This window comes from Akebia trifoliata, chromosome 11 (genome assembly GCF_017979445.1).
Source record: "Akebia trifoliata isolate Shusen 1 chromosome 11, ASM1797944v1, whole genome shotgun sequence".
Taxonomy (NCBI): domain Eukaryota; kingdom Viridiplantae; phylum Streptophyta; class Magnoliopsida; order Ranunculales; family Lardizabalaceae; genus Akebia; species Akebia trifoliata.
Genome location: NC_141385.1, coordinates 46,025,217 through 46,044,778, shown reverse-complemented (window position 1 = coordinate 46,044,778; position 19,562 = coordinate 46,025,217). Strand labels below are relative to the sequence as shown.

The following is a 19,562-nucleotide window of genomic DNA, read 5'->3' as shown; positions in this document are numbered from 1 at the left end:
AATGTCAACTATTGGTACATTTCAAATGCTATATAAAAAATATAGTTGAAAGTGTGGATCTTGCAGAAAATTTTCTTATTTTGGTAAATATTTATACCCAAATTAAGAAGAACAAGACTCATGAAACCCAATCGGTTATCGAGCTTCTAGTTCTGAAATGGTTACTTCATTAATGGAACAAGATTCTGGTTTACTTAAAGAAGCTGTGGTTGAGAGGCTACTCTGAATAACAAAAGCTAGTTGTTTAGGAGTTGGGAGAGAAACTATTTCACCGCCTAACATGAAAACTATGTCAGAAATCATTGGTTGATCATTTGCATCTTCTTGCACACACAAGAGCCCAACTTGCACACACTTCAGAACTTCAGAGGTCTTGCATGATTCACATAGTGACTGGTCCGTCATATCCAATACCTTCTCTTCTTTCCATAATTTCCATACCTTAGACAACAATGTATTACATGAGCTACATAAAGAAAATGATGATAGAAAAAAAAGAGGTTCAAGATATCTTATATTACTTACATAGACTATAAGGCTTAAAGTATGTTCTGCCAATTGATAAAAACCCGTGTTCTTCTTCCCACAGATGATCTCGAGTAGTACAATTCCAAAGCTAAAGACATCTGATTTATTTGAGAAAAGCCCATCTAACACATACTCAAGAGAGATATAACCACTGCAATTCACCATTCAGTAAATACTATTAGAAGCTTGTATATATGGGATATACTACAACAATTGCAAAATAATTAACTAGATTGCAAAATAATTAACTAGATGAAGAATTCTTATCTTACTATGTTCCAACCACTCTACTAGTATTGGCTTCAGTCTGTTTTTCTCTGAAAATCCTTGCCATACCAAAGTCAGAAATTTTGGGGTTCATCTCCTCATCTAGAAGAATGTTACTAGTTTTTAGATCTCTATGAATTATTCTCAATCTAGAATCTTGGTGAAGATAAAGAAGCCCTCGAGTGATTCCCATGATGATGTTGAAGTGCCTTTCCCAGTTTAGTAACAAACTTTGGGTTTGATCTAACAAGTATTTCCATTCAAATTAAGAACAGTACTTAATTGTCAGGTTGTCATCATGACGCACATTGTAATAAAGACTGAGTGTAATTACTACTAATTGTAATTACTCACATTTCCAAGAAGGTTGAAAGAATGCTCCGAGTGATAAAAGCTGGTGTTTTTCTTTCCGCTGACAATCTCAAGTAGCATTACACCAAAGCTGAAGACACCAGATTTCACTGAGAAGATCCCATCTAAGGCATAGTTGGGAGACATATACCTGCTAGAGAAGTTGAAAAATTGTAGCAAAGCAATCACTTTCATATAAGGTTGCTTAGGGCTATGGTACTTACTAAGTGCCCACTACTCTATTTGTATTCACCTGAGTTTGATTTCCTCCAAAAATCCTTGCCATTCCTAAGTTTGAAATTTTTGGGTTCCACTGCTCATATAAGACTAGAAGAATACTGCTAGTTTTTAAATCTCTATGAATGACTTGCAGCCTTGAGTCTTGATGGAGATAAAGAATCCCTCGGGCCATTCCGGAAATGATGGGCAATCCAGAAGGTTGGTAAATTTTGAATTCAGGTGAGAACACCATCTTTAAAATGTGGTATCATTACAACAGGAGTCGTGCTGGGGTGACAATGACTTGGTGGCGCGCACATAACCGCAAATGCTTTTCTGCGAGATACAAGTAAAAAGCATCTACGATTATGCACGCGCCACCATGTCATTTGTGTCACCCTTGTGCCTTTGTTTGTGTCATTCCAGCATTAGTCTTACAACAGGGGTTGGAACACCGACATTCCAGTTAGGAGTTGAAACACCACCTAATTTAAGTTTTAGGGGAAGTTCTACAAACTGATATTTCTTCAGATAATGCAATCTAAATTACGGGATTTGCTACATCAATTCCCTCAAACTTGGTTTTAAATCGCGTTCAAGAGCAAGTTAGATTTATAGAATTTGCTACATCAACCCCATTGCTACTTTACATTAACTTCCCATGTGATTAAATGACATTGAACACAAATTACAGCTTACATAAATGATAAATAATGGCAGTGAGTTTTAAAATAATAGTTCTTATTTAATTTGGAAAATCACTCTTTTAAAAAGAAAAAAGAAGAAAAAGATAAATAATACATCACATAATACACTAATGGTGAGTGATTATTTGCTCAAAGTACCCCAGCCGTTTAACATGTGGCTAAAAAAAAGACATGATCCTGCCCATAATGGAAAAAAAAGGAAAGTTTCTAATCATCTTGTGGCATTCAAAAACATGATATGATGCCTTTGGGTTTGTCGAGTACAAAATTCTATTAACTTAAAAAAGAAATTCACATTTGAATATTAATTTTAAATTCGGGTGCTTGGGAACGGTCCATTTTAAACACCTTGGATTAAACTCGATTTTTTCTATTTCTTTTTTTTATTATTATAAATTTTTAATGAATTCTAGAAGGCTGTGGCGTTGGATTGCCAGTGTGGGCCCAATTTCTGGGCAGAGGGCATGTGGGCAGGATTTACTGTGATTCCCACAATTCTGACGTGGAGATGCATACATAACTGAAGATGGGTTTTACTCGTATTGGGAGGAAACACATCTATGGTTATGTGCACATCCCACGTCAGACTTGTGAGAATCGCAGTAAATACCCTGTGTCATTCCAGCATTTTCCTTTTTCATTATATAGCACGTGTCAAATGGCTGGGGTGTTGTATTGTGAATAGTTAACTGAACCAATAAGAGAATATTACCAAGTATACCAAAGCTTGAAGTTACAACATTGTTTGAATTTTGAACTCCTTGGAACAGTTTAAAAAGAAGTAAAATCACTCATTAACTCACTTAAAATAGTCTTTAGGATTTCAAAAAACTGCAGAGCTATCGTCCTTGTAAGGTAGAAATCGTAATCTCATTCTTGGAGCATATTTCAGAGCCATGTGAAGAAGATTCAACAGCCGAGAGGCTCTTTGTTGTGAAGAAAGCTGGTTTGTTTGGTGTTGCAAGATTGTTAGATTCACCAACAAACATGGCCACAACAGAAGCCATCGTTGGTCGATCTGCTGCATCTTGTTGCACACATAAGAGACCCACATGAATGTATTTCAACACATCTTGAATGTTGCTTCCTTCATTTAATAACGGATCCATCAATTCCAATCCTCTGCCTTCCCTCCATAGCCTCCAAGTCTAAGACATTTCAAACTCAAATTAGTTTTTAAAACTCAGATTGAAAAAAAAAAATTCTTTTTAAAGAGTAAGATATATAATGATACTCACATTCCCAAGAAGGCTGAAAGAATGCTCAGAATGATAAAAGGTGGTGTTTTTCTTTCCACTTATGATCTCAAGTAGCATCACACCAAAGCTGAAGACATCAGATTTCTCCGAGTATGTTCCCTCTAAGGCATACTCCGGAGGCATATACCCACTGCATTCCACCATTAAAAAAAGGTTTGGCATTGCAATATTAGATTGCAAAATATAATGAGTTCTATTTATTGGGGAAGTTGAAAATTGCACCAAAACAATCTCTTCCACATGGGGTAGTGGTACTTACTAAGTGCCGATTACTCTATTTGTATTTGCTTGAGTTTGATTTTCTCCAAAAATCCTTGCCATCCCAAAGTCTGAAATTTTTGGGTTCCACAGCTCATCTAGAAGAATATTGCTAGGTTTTAAATCTCTATGGATGATTCTCAGTCTTGAGTCTTGATGGAGATAAAGAAGTCCTCGCGCGATTCCTGAAATGATGCTCAAGCGCTTTTCCCAGTCCAACGTATGTCGATTTTGATCTATCAAAGTTCACAAAGAAGTTTACATAATTAATGGATATGTAGTAATAATGTAAGATTGGGTATAGTACTATAATTAAATTAAGAAATTAATGTGAATTTCAGTATAAGCCAGTAGTTTTTGAAAGTGTAGGAACTAACCAAAAAGATAATAATCCAAACTTTTGTTGGGCATGTATTCGTAGAGTAGCATCTGCTCATCTCCTTGGACGCAATAGCCTAAAAGCCTAACAAGATTCCTATGTTGAAGTTTGGCAATTAGAATTACCTCAGTCTTGAACTCTTCTAATCCTTGTCCAGAACAGCGAGAAAGCCTTTTCACAGCTATTTCTTGCCCTCCTGGTAGGTTGCCCTGAAAACAATCGCTATATTTTTATTTTCATCCCCGGCAAAAATGTGAAATGTAAATATATTTATAAAAAATTATTTGTGCAATCATAGATGTACCTTATAAACTGGCCCAAAACCCCCTTGCCCAAGCTTATTTGAATCTGAAAAGTTATTGGTAGCAACTGCTATGCTTTGGAAATCAAAGAATGGTGTATCTAGGTCTTTCCTCTCATTTTTTCTGAACTTATCTACACCCAAGATGACTTTGGCCCTTTGGGCATCTGCAACCATACCATACTTAATGATCTTCTTCAGCATTTTCATTTCTCTTATTTTTTATAATAAAAAAATAAAAAAAAAGGCTTAAATACCTTTTCGTTTTAACGATTTCTTCCTCCACCAATAACCAATGATGCCTAAGAATATAATCACTGTAATAGAGGTCAAAGGGAATACTATCCCAAACAACGATCTTCTACTTGATCTTCTACTTGATGAGTTTCCTAAATAGTGTTTCATATAAAAATAAAGAAAAATAACATTTTCAATTAGCACAATAATTCCATGAGGGCCCTAAAATAGTGTTTCATATCTAAAATAATTTTTATGAAAAATGCTGGACATTTTCTCTCAAGGGAGACTGAAGAAAAGATATTGTTATACTCACCTTCAACACACCCAACCGATGGATTCCAAAGGAAATTCTCATTGCAAATGCACCTCATTTTATCCGCTTTGCATGTTGAATGTGGCCAACTTTGGCAGTCCTTTGAGAAATTACACGGTGGCTCAGAAGGTATCTTCCCACCACTCTCCACTCCGAGTGACTGATTTGCTATTGGTAACATCAAAGAAAGGATACGATCAACATCGTATCTAAGGAAAATATTGGAATCCACCGGAAAATAGAGAACTCATGAAATTTTTTTTATTGAATCAAGATATCTATGTATTGTGGTTACAATTCTATTTATAGAAAAGAATTCTATTCTTAAAAACACAAGAAAAAACTGTCAAAAGGAGATAAGAATAGAAATAGATAGTACTCAACTTCAGAAGTAAGGTAGACTTCTACAGTGTGTGATTCTTAACTTCTATAACTAATTTTATTAATAAACAAAACTTTCCTTAAACAACAAATTTACCTAGATAAAAGTGCAAATGAAAGAATGGGGCCTAAAAATAAAAAGTCCATAGCATAGCTTGGATATTGAAGATCTTGACGTTTCCACTCAAGAGTGGGTCTCGTCCTCTTGTTGCATGATTTTGACTCAAAGGTCTCATTTGTCACTTGTCCTATATCATTTGGGCTGCCATATCACCACACCATTGTATCATAATTATATTACCTAAAAATTATATTATAATGACTAGAGATCATCCTAAATCACACCATAGGTAAAATTATTATTTTCAAAGCTAATGACATTACTTTGGAAAACCCCTATGAGTTTTTGTGTAAAATGGATAGATTCCTTGTTTTTTTAAACTGACAATCATATACCCCTTGACTTTGGCCTTCGATGAATGTAGAATTACTGAATGGCCCTCATCTATAACCTTGCCAAGAGTACCCTTGATTTTTCCCCAAAATTCCTTCATAGAGATCCATCATCTTCAACTTTTAATGTAGATTTTTTTAACCTATATTCAACTTAAAGATTCTATATCCTTGACAATCAAACCTCAAGAGCAAGCTAGGGTCTTGCAGGAGTAAAAATGATTAATTTTTTGGGGAAGAAAATGAGGAGTCTTACCACAAGTCAAGAATAAGCTAGGATTTTGGAGATAAAAACAATTTAAGTTTTTGGGAAGAAATTAAGGGGTCTTTGCCAAGAGGTTGAATATGATGATGGATTGAAGAGGCTATTTTTTTGATCGGCAAGCCAGGGATTGTTAAGGGACCTTCACTCTTTATTAATTAAAGAAAATCCTACAAACGAGTATAAGCAATCATAAATAAAATATAATGCAACTCGTTTGGAAGATCTGAAATCATGGACCATAACCTCACTACAGTATCATAATTAATTCCCAATTTTGAAAATATTATTCTAAAAAAATAACCATATCAAAAGATTTTGAGAACTCAATCAATCTCCTCATAGGGATGTATGTATCTCCAAGGACTATGTCCAACTCCATTCAAGTAAAGCTTAAATAGACGGCAAACATTTCTACCAAATTTATATCATCATGAAACAAGAACCTTAGGACCATAAACACACTTTATCATTTCTTCCAAATCATCTCTAGCCATCTATCTGAATCCCAAATGCATATTGAAGAGGTTCATTACTTCATGGGGTTTAATTAAAAATAAAATAAAATTCTTAGAAGTCTAAGAAAATATGTTTTTGGGGAAAAAAATAATGAAGGGTATGCCATCCCATTTGAAAACAATTAGAAAAAGGTATGGTATTCCTAATTTTCACCTTTGAGTCATCAGCTTAATTGAAACATATTTTTGTCAACAACAAATCTCTGTTCCTCGTCGATGGTTCTTGATTTAGTGTTCTTTTTTTTCCTCCCTTGAAAGATATATATTTTTTTAAAGAGTGATGTATATGTAAGAGATGTATCATATTATGATGCGTGAGATGCATTGTATCATTGTCAATGTATCTTATAATAAAAGGAAGGTTGAGGTGGTGATTGAGAATAAAACATTTATTAAGATATTAGAAATTAGGAATTATAGATAATTAATATATCTATATTTGGTTAGTTTATAATATTTTGGTTGATATAATCTATATAAGTACCCTAATAGGATTAATGTAATATTTATCCAAGAATTCTCAATAAAATTCAGATTTCTACATGGTATCAAAACTCAAGTTTTACTGAGCACATCGATCTTAATGCGCTGTTTTTTAGTGATGGCACCACCGCCATCGCTGAACCTAAATCATTTTGTTCTATTTATTAGTTTTTTTTTTCAATAAAAATACCGCCTTTCTTTATGGGTCTACAAAGATTCCTACTTTACAAGTTAATTATTCACGATTTCAATTCTATAATCTCTTCAATAAGAGTTCTTATATTTAAATTGCACGATTCTTGTTTGTATGCTTATAGGAGGAACATGACAGACTTGATCTGATAGACCCCATTAGCTCTGACAGACTCAAAAAATGATGAACTTCACAGATAGACGGTGACCATCATCAAGCTTGATTGGACGTTTGTGGATATCCATCATCAAATATTTAATAAGTTCAAGAGGAGTTATTCAATTAAACCAATTGCATTATCTTTCTTCAGAAGACCATACGATTGCGAGAGGATGTAAGAGATGCATTATATTATGATGCATGAGATACATTGTATCATTGTCAATGTAACTCATAATAAAAGAAAGGTTGAGGTGGTGATTGAGAATAAAATATTTAATAATATTTGTTAAGATATTTTAAATTAGGAATTATAGATAATTAATATAGCTATATTAGGTTAATTTTTAATATGTTGATTGATGTAATCTCTATAAATACTTTAATAGGATTCATGTAATATTCATCATAGAATTCTCAATAAAATCATATTTCTACAGTATAGTTAATTGGTTAAAGTACTATGGAATGGTAATATAGCAGCTCAAAAATTGAAGAAAAAAAAAAAAACTAAGAGAGTAAATTATGAACCTGATTTTACAGCTGGCTGACGAAGCCAAAAATCTTGGCCCCCATGGTGCTCCTCTTGAGCATCCATCAAATCTTCCGACCAAATCCAGCAGTTAGGTCTTAAATTAATCCCCCTTCTCCATGTATCTTGAGTTTTATACATGTAAGCCATGCAGTTACAGTCATTAAGGCAACTCGTTTTACAATCCTCCTCTTTCCCATACTCAACCAACGCTATTGTGCTTCTGTTTGTGTCCGCCACTTTCACAATATTCAACTTCAAGAACGTATCATCTTTCTTGCACCCTTCCATCTTTCTTCGACACCCACCGGAAAATTCACTAGAATTCCAATCTTCCGGCGAAGATGAGTCATATCCTGGTAAGCAATTGCACACTGGAGTAGTATTATTGTTGCACTTGGAATTCGGACCACAAGCGTGATACACGCTGCAGTTATTGCTCGGTTCCCACCATGGTGAATCCCACTTACTAACATTTTTTTTCCAAATGAAATATTTAATTTGGCCAGAAGGGAGCATCAATAATCTCTCATCCTCACTGGGTTTTGAAATAGAAATATTCACGTACGTTGAGTTCTTTCCAGTTAGGCTGAATTTTGTTAATAAATCAGATACTGCGCCGGGCATGTAACCCAATTCATCAATACCAGTTGAGAATCTGCTTTTCCAATACATAGCTTTTTTGTTCCAAATGATGAACTCGTCAGCTCCATCCTTATCGATTCCAAATGTGAAAGTTCCCAGAGATGGGTCTTTCTCTGTTTTCCACGACGTGAGTCGTCGATTCTTGTCTAATTTCATACCAGATAAGAACGTATCGGATGGACAATCAAAGCTTTGCCAGATTATTTTTGATGAATTTCCTTCACTTAGTATGAGATTTCCAGAGTCCATGAGTTTAGCACTCGTGCTGTTCGAATCAAGGGAAGCCCCTGTAGACCAATAGATGTTTCGATTTGCATCTAAAACCATTAAGTTTCCATTGTCTCCAATGGTGAAAATGGGGGTTGAATTGGTAATTGGGCTGTCTCTATTAGCAACCCAGACAACTGTTTTTGGAACCAAATTGTAGTACCATATCCCAAGGTATTGAGTGTTTTTAAAATCTTGATCATTTGGGTTGAAGAAGCCTAACTCGAATTTTTCTCCAGCTGAAACAACGGTTTTTCCATGACTGATGGATTGATCTCTTGTTATCGTGTCCATTGCAGCGTAAAGTAGTAAGGGAGAGCAAGAGAAGTAGAAGTTGACGATGAAGATTAGAGACAATGAGGGACTAATTCTTCTGGGTCTTTGCCTTATTGATGTGTAATGCATCTCTCTCTCTCTCTCTCTCTAAATATGACTCTTTTACGAGTTGAACAAAAGTAGAGCAGGAAAAGGTAATAGAAGATGAAGCAATGAATACCAACTGAAGATTAGTGAAAACAGAAAGAAAGAAATTAGAACACCATTAGCTTCAAGATCTTATACCAAAAATTGGGGCCATCCAAAAAAAAGAGTAGTGCTATCCATAACCAATTTTTTTGTCTTATATGGATTAAGAGTTTTGGAATGATCTAATTTATGGTGAGGTTGATCTCTATGATTAGCAAAAATCAATCCATTCCGAGACTTCTAACCCCAATAAAAGTGATTTACAAAAACAAAATGGATGATTTACGATTCTTCTTCAACTTATTTTGATGGAATTAGATGTTTCGGAGTGGGCTGATTTTGTTGTGAATGTGAACACCCTTGTAAAGCTCACTTAGTAATTTGATCAAACATCTATTGAATACTTAACCAAACACCATATATGCTACACTTTTCAAGAACTTACTTTTCATGACAATATATGCTACACTTTTCATGACAATAAAGAGTAATCCAACTAATAGTAATAGATGCAAAAAAGATAAACAACCACACAAAGAAAAAAGTAAGAACACAGTATCCACAATACAAGATTTTACATGATTCACCCAAAGGCCACGTCTATGGAGGTATGAACATTTAGACACCCAATTTTTGCCTAAGCCGAATCTGAGAACACCAAAAACTTTTTGAAGAAGGACTTGACTCAAGATAATTTTTCAAAGGGTCTGAAAATCCTAATTTGCAAGCAACCAAGATTCGAGGACCATTTTCAACCAAGAGTTTTATTCATCCTCTCGGCTCGCATGTCTCTTTGGACATGCTCTCCGATTTCACTTCAATGCCTTGAATGCAATTATGAAGTCCTTGTTGGATAAGAATATTCCTCATCTTCCTTTGCCACAATTATGAAGTCCTTGTTGGACATACTCTCTTCTCTTGGGTTTCTTTCTTTCTCTACTCTTTTATCTAGAAAAGACTTAGATTTGAGTTAGACTTCTTACAACAAAAGAATAAAACCTTTTATAAAAACACTACATAAGTGAGCCACTTACATAACTTATAAGCTTAATCCAAATTACCTTGGACCGACCCAATAATACACACACTTGGAGCAGGCCTAATTGATTTTTGAGCCATACTTCAACAAATTTTTGGTGAGGATTGTAGACACCCCAATTTGAACGGGTCCTCACTCGAAAGGAATAAAAAATAATGATTTTTCTGATAAATTTGACCAACGGACTTCGAAGGCTCGAAGCATTAAAATCTGACATTTTCGCCAAAATCCAAGCCTCTAACACTTCTCAATGAGTTAGTAGGTCCACTGAAAGGATTCGGCACACTCCCATCTACCTCGGCTCATTTGAAATACCAATTTTCCAACAAAATAGGCCAACGGGCCTCAAGGGCCCAAAACGTTAAAAAATGGCAATTTTGAATAAATCAATGCCCTAAGACCTCCCAATGGTCTAAGGGGCCCACAAGAAGGGGTGTGACCCATCCCACATGTGTCCAACATCACCGCTCCACGCTCACATCCAAAAAAATCGATAAATTCCCCAACGGGCCCAAAAGGCCCAAATTGCCGAACACGTGGCATTTTTAATCAAATCAATAACTTCAAGAAAAATATAAAAAAAATTAAAAAGACGAGACTTAGAAGACCTACCCTTCATCTATCATCCACTACTCTGCCTCGAAATTCGCAAAAACTCTAAACCCACCTAAGGCCCACAAGGCCTTAACTCTTTCCTAAAACCCATTTCTCGACCCTATCCTTGACCCAAAATCAACTCCACACCACCTAAACCTAAAACTAACCTACCTTCAAAGTCCCAATCCAAAATAAGCCCTATCCAAACCCACAACCTCCTAAACCCAAGCCCAACACTTAAAATCCCATTAACTATTACCCATACCCAACTCATTATTTAACCCATAACCTTAACCCATTACCCATTACCCACATCAAGCAATCAACCCCTCAATATCAAAAGGTGACACATGTCATCACTACCTTTCACCTCCCTCATCTAATCACCTACCTCCATCATCATTCTCTAAAAAATCAACCAAACACATCACCATCCCTCCAAAATCAATTCAACCCATACCCTACCCTAACCTAACCTATCCCCATTCTCTAACATCATCAACCACCCACACCTCAACCCATACCCCCAATCCATCACCATTCCCTAATATCATCAACCACCCACATCACCACCCATATCTCTTACATATCAACCCATCACTTTTCCTTAAAACACTCCAATATAATCCCATCAACCCATACTTCCCTCATCATCAATTAACTATCCCACTTCCCTCTCTCTAATCAAACAACCCCTATCAACCAATCAACCAATCAACCAATTGATAAGGTCCCAATAACTTGACTTTGGGATCGTAATTTCTCGGATTCTATCACATTATAAATGCTAGTTCCTTTAAATAATTACAAAATTAAATTATTTATTCAAATTAATAGAGCTAATGAGATTTTATTGTTAATTGTAGATAAATAAAGCGCACGTGGAAGTTATCAAATTGCGAAACAATTACGGTTACAATACGCAAGCTGAAAGGAAGTTTCCAGAAAAATCTCGATCGATTTGGGTGCCACGTCACCGCGCCACGGCTAGCCAAGACCGCACCGTAGTCATTTTGAGGAATTTGTCCTCGAGATTTTCACAGAAGCTTCCAATTGCTTCGGTGGTTGTAACTGAATGGGTCGTTCGAAGCGAATCATCCGAAAAGTTGACCCGATTACCCGAATATGAACATTATAAATTTGAGGGTTGATTTCAAAGAAGGGATCCCCTCTTGGGTCCCTCTTAGGCTCTTCTCTTCTATAATTTTCTTTAGTTTCTTCTTTTAATTCTCTGTAATTTTCCTTTGGGTGAGCTTTTGAGAGGAGTGAGAACATCAAGAGTAATCCATTAGCTTTATTGTAACTCTTTTGAAAGATTATCAAGGAAGGAATCAAGTTGCAACACTATTCTACCTTCTCTTCTCCATCTATCATCTTCTTGCTTTTATTATTGTTGCAATATGATCCTTGCGATGATCAGCTAAATCCTCTTTAGAGAGATTAAGGATGCCGGAGCAAGTTCATTCTACTCATGTTATTTCAATTCTATATTTCTGTGTTTAATGTTAAATCTATGAATCTCTTCATGATAAGATCATTTAACTCATGCTTCTAATTCAAGCTTTGATGAGTATTACTTAGATAAGTTCAAGAACACTCATGCTCTGTGATGAATGGAAGCATAAGTCGGATAATCTTGTCTAAATCAGAGATCTTCATTGATACTTTTGGGTTCCAATCAATGGATACATCGAATCATCTTCCGATCCACGAACAATGACTTGCTACCTGGATTGAGTCATATTTAGAATTAATTAGCATTTTGGATGACTTGCAATGGTAGACTTGAGCTCTCTAAGCCCTTTCTCACTAGTTTCAATTTCTCTTTTCTATTGTTAATTTTCATTTTCTAATTTGCAACAAATCTGTTTTGTTTTTAAATGAATCTGTTTTGGCCCTTTTATCCGAATGAGATTTTGAATCCAAATTGTCCCTGTGGAACGAATTCGACTTGCCCAAAGTCTTAATTCACATCTTTATCCCTGTATTTATTTAGCAAGATTTACAATCGATCATCAATCTCATCACCTCACCCTCTCATCATGATTGCCACATGGCATCATCTCCTTTCTCCTCCCAAAAACCAACTTAACAACCTCTTACACAACCCGTTCTCCTAAATCTACACACCTCACCTCATCAACCAACCTAACACTCATTCTCTAAACCACCCCCTTACACCCCCACTCCACCACGAACCATCACTCATGCCAATCCATCAAACACTCTACCAAAATGGATTTGGGTAGGATCCAACCCATTTTGATCTAAACCTCACCCATTTTCACTCATTACACATTTACCCTCCATTTCACCTTAAATTTCACACCTTTTACTCCTAAAATCTATGCCATTACCCCTCCTCTCACATTTTAACCCCATTATGCCCCCAAACCTTCTCTCAACTCTTATAAATACCCCCTTCCTTCCTTCCAAAAAGAGGGTTACAAAAAATATCATCAAGTTATACCAAGTCTCCCTAAGAAAAAATATACTCTATCCACTCCTCCTCACTACATTCTTATAACATATTCTAAAAAAGGAAAGTTTCACACTCAACTCACTAAGGACTCAAGAGAATTCAAAAGAGAAGAAGAAGAAGAAAAAGGAAAAAAAGAGAAGATCAAGAGTACAAGGTGGGTTCGAAGTACACCCCCCCTCTCTCTAATCCTCTCCTTCTCCCCCTTCTAAAATCCCCTCTTTCTCACTTATTTTTGCTTTAAGTGGATGAACTCCAAGGCTTAGATCTACAAGGATCATCCCCATCAATGAGATGATCCTATGATTGAGCCGAAATTAAAACCCTACTTAGGGAACAAATGCACCCACGTGTTACTTTTTTTTATTACTTATTCTAAATCAAAATGACCGAGTAATTTGAGGTTACCGTCACATGGCGGGGAGAAAAGGGTGCCTAACACCTTCCCTTTTCTCCAATCGAGCCGCTTACCCGAATCTCTAAGTTTGATCACCCCTTATCCATCACGAGTCACTAATGCCAAAATGTTACATTTTTGGAAAATGTACCTCGGGTGACCATTCACACCCACTTATAACATGAATGGTGGTGACTCCAATATTCAGTAGTTGTGGCCGTTGTAATGACGAAAACCATGTAACTACAAGGATGATCTTCTCACAAAAAATCAACTCATTCTAAAACTGTTAACCCATATAAGACAACAAAAAAAAAAGGCTATGGTGTTGGATGGCCTTGGTAATAATTGGAGTGCCTTTGACACTACTCCATCCAAAAAGCATGTTCATTCATTCTATTTTACTTATAATCGACTTTCATGGCACACCTGAGCCATCACAATCAATGTTCTCTTAGTTTATCATCTTATTTTTCTTATTATAATTTTTTTTTTCTGAATATGTTTATTATTTTTACTCATCTAATTATAGTATCACATCTTAACTACACTTGAGCTATATATATTTTGTTTCTTGATTATCCAATATTCATCTTTGTATTGCATAAATGATTTTATTCTCATCTTATATAGTTTTTTCTTTCAACTAAAATAGGATGCTTTGGCCACAAAGCACTTTAGAAAAAATTATCCACTTTAACCATCCATTTCTAATCTTTACACCATATCGCAAACTATATAGGAAGGGTTTCATTTGCTCAATTAATGTTAGAATATTGGTAATTGGTCGAATCATTGGCAAATAATTTATGACGATAGAAAAAAAAATTTAATTCTTCAATTATGCACCCAACAACACTTAATAATTAATCTCTGAATTGAATAATAAACTAAAGAACATTGCTAGATTGACTGTGCAGGAAACTACAATCAAGATTGACCTGATGTGGGAGGTGCGCTCAGGACCATATGCTTTTCACTCATATCTCTAGGAAAAACATCTATGATTCTAAGCACCCCTCCACGTTAGGGTAGTGTCTTGTGCAATCATTATAGCATTGTTCTAAGCTAAAGAATGTTCTTGTGACATGCAGTATACTTGGCAACTAATGTAAGCATGTCGATCTAACATAATGATATATTTGCTTGCAAGAATTGCATTAATTTATGGAAAACACACGCATTACTGTAACATCCTAAACCTACAATATTATCTGCTTTGGGTTGGAGTCCGCATGACTTTAAAATGCCATATACTATGTAGGATCTGGATTGTCCTTATAGTTCAGATTTTGAATGTTCTCCTATTTGATGTGAGATTAATTATACTCTTCTCTGCCATTCCAACCCGCAACGTGACAGCTTCACTTCAACACCTTGATTTTTATAGTCATTTCCATTTCCGACCAATGATACATTGAATAGGCCGTGATAACCTCTCCACCAAATAGGAAGAGTCGTCCACGACTTTGATATCATTTGTAATGTCCTAGATGTACAATAGTACAACAGTACAGCATTGTATGCTATGAACTGCAGTCTACATGACTTTAAACCAACAAGATTGTAATTTCGAAAAATCTGCTATATGAGTTTTCATGTTTTGAAAATTAAAATGAACAGTAAGTTGGAAATGAAATCTTGTTGTATCCAGCTCACAAAATGATTATTAGGAAAGAAAAAACATTTAAATGAGCTGGAGCGCAATTATTGTTTTAGTGGGGACCTAAAAATTATTGAAAGGTTGATGAAGACATGAAGTCAAGGTCGTCTGCTGTTGTTGTTTATTCGTTCCTGGACGGACGAGTGGACTTGCTTTTCCCCTGATAAAGATATTTCCTTCTCATGCAGACCTGAGAAGATCATGTGCTATAGTCCAGCTCAGCTAGACATAATTAGTCCAGCTTCTTTGAAAAGAACTGCCATCCTAATTCCTAAACACGTGGTGTTTACATATGAAGAACATCATACTATATTACAGTTAATCATACTGTATCATCGCTCTAAAGCAGCAAGCATGCAAGAGATGCGACAACAATTGAGTACCTATCTTCTACTCCGGAAGTTGATTAACGTTATCAGTTCCATTTCTACTTCTGTTACGTGTCACTCTTCTTTTAAAGCCTCAGACTCATGATTGGATGGAATGGATCAAGTTTACCGATCAGACCAACTTTTGGTTTGTAGCTCTATCATAGAGTACCAAGCATTTATGAAAACAGTGGAGTCTGGACTGCAGTAGTACATGATCAAAGCTCGTGACTTTTTCCTCTTACCTTGGGTGGCAAATAGAAAGCAAAGACCGTGTGTTGTGACCGTGTTGCTACTTGTTTCAGCCAGAGTCCCATATTGTGGAATGGGTTCCTTCAAAATTTGTGTGTTAGGAAAAAAAAAAAAAGGAGGAGAAATTTATCCAATAATAATAATGGACAAGGGGGACCAATTTATGTACCCATATATAATCAGGGTGACTGACCATATTAATATCTTATTGTGGACCCTACCTTACAGTACATTTAGTATTGGCGTTGTCCTCTCATAGGATGAGAACAGAGCACTGATCATCACCTTGTGTGGTGGAGAAGGTTTGGCATGGGGTAGCAAACAAATTAGATATAAAGTTGATGCAACGTAGGAATGATCATTTTCATTCTCTTGGGATTGAACACCCTGTCTATGGCTTCAGGGTTCATACTTGGTCATATGAAGCCCTAGAGAATCTTTTTTTCCTTTCGATCATAAGCTGATGATGTTTGGTGGTTCTGATTGGAGACCAACTTGGATGTTCATAGGGCACCTAGCATTTTTCGGTCCTGGGCCTCTTGGCCTAGGTTAGAATACCATTAATTGTTCTTATACTTGATAAGAATCACCTTGGGGTCCTCAATTACCTATCAATATCTGGTTCAAACTCACCGTAGGAGTCCTAATGGTTACTAAATGAGAGAGAATCCCTATTGAACATTAACCTTCATTAAATTGATGACATTCGTAAAATAATTATTTTGATAAATATTAGAGAAATAGTCATTCATATTTATTTAATAAGGAAAATGTTGTACTGACTTCTCATAACACTGCACCTAACATGGTAGTGTGCAAAGAATCATGATGAAAAAAGAGAATCATACTGGAGTGACTGTACAAGACACTACGTTTCATACTGCACTAACATGAAGATGTGCACAGAGCAAATGCTTAGCATTTATGGTTTCATGCACACATCCATATCAGCGCAGTGTAAAATGCAATGTCTTACGTAGTCACTTCAGCATTTTCTTGAAAAAAATATCAATGGTTCTTTGCACACTGCCATGCAAGTGCAGTGTCATAGGAAGGCAGTTTAGAATGACTCATTTAATAATGGATCCCTTACTTATTTTATTGATGGAAAATGCTAAAGTGACTGTACAAGACATTGCATTTCACACTAAGCTGATGTGGATGTGTGCATGGACCATAGATGCTTTTTCTTGAGATTTGAGTGAAAAGCATTTATGGTATGTGTGCAACTCCACATCACAACCACTATGTGAAAATTGAAATTTTTTATAAGAAAATTTGACGGGCCAAAGCCCACAAATTTTCGAAAGTGAATTTTGACGATCTATGGGTGTTGAAATTTTTTATTATCCCCAATTCGACGGTTTAGAGCCATCGAATATCTCTCATCCTCCATTAATTTAATGGTTTCGGTCAGTCGAAAAGAAAAAATTGACAATGAAAAATTTGACACCTTGGTCCATCAAATTTTATGAAATTCGACAGCCTTGGGCCTTCAAATATAAGTTTTTTTTCACATTGTGAACTTCACGTCAGTGCAGTGTGAAATGCAGTGTTTTGTGTATTCACACCATCACGGCTTTTAGTTGATAGATGATGTAGTGGTAGTTGAGGAGATTAGTATACGTAATCAACAAAAAATTAGATCATTGTTCTAGAATTTGTAGGCTCAAGACATGCTTGGGATGAATCACTAAAAAAGTTCATACAAAGCTATGGGAGTGTTGGATACTAGGAGTCATTAGTGAATGGAGATTTGTGAATGCTCAAATTCCTCAATTTATGCTAGAAATCATGGAATGCAAGTGACACACGTGTCTCGTAATGGAAATGGAATGAATAATCCTATAAATACAAGATAATATTTAGGAGTGTGATTTTTTTGCTATTTCTTGTATGCGAAACTTAGAAGAATTTTTAGCATTGGAGACTCTTTAGCAAGTATCACACTGGTGGTTAGAGTAGTTAATTAGAAATTACAATTAACTCCCCCAATTCCTCTTTTACATATTTTTTTTTCCTTTTTACAAGACTATTACAACATACCCGTTGACACTCAAAACTTACAATTATCCCCCAAAAATATTAAAAATTACAAATCAACCCCAAATATATACAAATATGATGAGTGCATTTTTTACCTTACAATACAAAGTAAGATACTAAATGCAATATTAACGATATAAAAGTAGACTTGTGGCCAAATATTTCACTTAAAAAGTAGGCATTGATTAAAGAGATACATGCCCGCTATTATCTAAGAATGACTAATTCAGAATCATAATTTTATAGGATAAGGTTGTTCAAAATTATTTTTTTAATGGGAATTCAAAAAGGAAAATTCTGTATTGAGCAACCTTTGGAGCTTCTCAAATTATAAAAGAAACACTTAGTATAAAATCTTAAAAAGTCTATATATAGTCCTAAAAAAACTTGTCAATAGCTTAACCTTAAACATAATGACACCATAGTCTCTTTTAGATATAAGGAAAATATTATTAATCAGTGTTTATATCTAAAAACCAGTGACAGTAAATATATTTCGATCAAGAAGATAACTTGCTTGTCGGTAATGATTTAAGTTTATTGCACAGGACTGGATATTTTCAGTAGAAACTTTATAATAAAAGATATGGGTCAGCTAACTATAAAGATTAAATAATTTGAAACCAATCTTGATGAATGGTAGAGTTTGTCTCAAAAGATATATATCAATTGATTTCTAAAGAAATTCAATATGTGAAACTGTTTAGCCATTGATATTCCAATTGTAAGAGGTGATGATGATGTAATTGATATATAACATTATGTACATCTCCATTGCGGGAAGTTAGATATATGATCTAACATCAGTGTTACAAAATGATCCTTGTGAAAAAATTGCAATAGCAAAGATAACACAATAGCACAAAACACAAAGATTTACGTGATTCGACAGTGTGCCTACGTCCATGGAACAAAATAAGAACAATCACTATTTTCTTTCTTAAGTTTTACAGTCCTAGAGATCTCTATTTATATAACCGAGAGTTATCAAAACAAGTAATCAACAAGGTCTTGCTAGTATCCTTGGAGATATCTAGCTAAAAATTGTTTGATGGTTGATCTTGACACGACCATAAAGTAGCATACATTATGCAGATGACCATATCAACCTAGAAAAAAAATACGAGCACAATTGGCTGATAACTTCACCATGTATAAAACCAAAAACTCATGCATTTGATATCCCTTCCTCGCAAGTGCTAGGATATCCAAAAAAAAGAGAAGGATCATCATGGGCTCTGGTTGTGGCGGGTTGTTTAGTGGCAAAAACCTTTATAGTTTTCTCACTTTCAAGAATTTTCATTACTTCAGACATTGTAGGCCTAAGTGAGGGGGACTGATTAGTGCACAACATTACTAATTGTAAAACCGTGCTTATTTGTTCGGCTGAATAGTCTTGTTCATATATAACAGTTTCATCGACCAAATCTATAAGTGTTTGGGATAGATTATCAATAAAAATAAAATATAACAAAATAAATAAAAACCTTGGCAAGTAAAGGTCGATCCACAGAGACAACATTGATCCAACAATTTTTTAC

The 19,562-nt window shown here is 35.3% G+C and overlaps 2 protein-coding genes across 2 annotated transcripts; both read right to left on the bottom strand.

Moving 5' to 3' along the window:
- LOC147392093 (G-type lectin S-receptor-like serine/threonine-protein kinase At4g03230) lies at window positions 1-1,810 on the bottom strand. The gene is made up of 4 exons (XM_086458048.1): window positions 1,150-1,810; window positions 801-1,038; window positions 526-679; window positions 1-441 (listed from the first exon to the last, which is right to left on the bottom strand). Exons 2-4 carry the CDS (start codon window positions 986-988, stop codon window positions 136-138), a joined length of 648 nt encoding a protein of 215 aa, XP_086314174.1. The 5' UTR covers window positions 989-1,038; window positions 1,150-1,810; the 3' UTR covers window positions 1-135.
- Window positions 1,811-2,742: 932 nt separating this feature from the next.
- LOC147392092 (G-type lectin S-receptor-like serine/threonine-protein kinase At4g03230) lies at window positions 2,743-9,294 on the bottom strand. The gene is made up of 8 exons (XM_086458045.1): window positions 7,803-9,294; window positions 4,823-4,990; window positions 4,527-4,658; window positions 4,273-4,436; window positions 3,967-4,177; window positions 3,591-3,825; window positions 3,311-3,461; window positions 2,743-3,220 (listed from the first exon to the last, which is right to left on the bottom strand). Exons 1-8 carry the CDS (start codon window positions 9,118-9,120, stop codon window positions 2,912-2,914), a joined length of 2,688 nt encoding a protein of 895 aa, XP_086314171.1. The 5' UTR covers window positions 9,121-9,294; the 3' UTR covers window positions 2,743-2,911.
- Window positions 9,295-19,562: the final 10,268 nt, after the last annotated feature.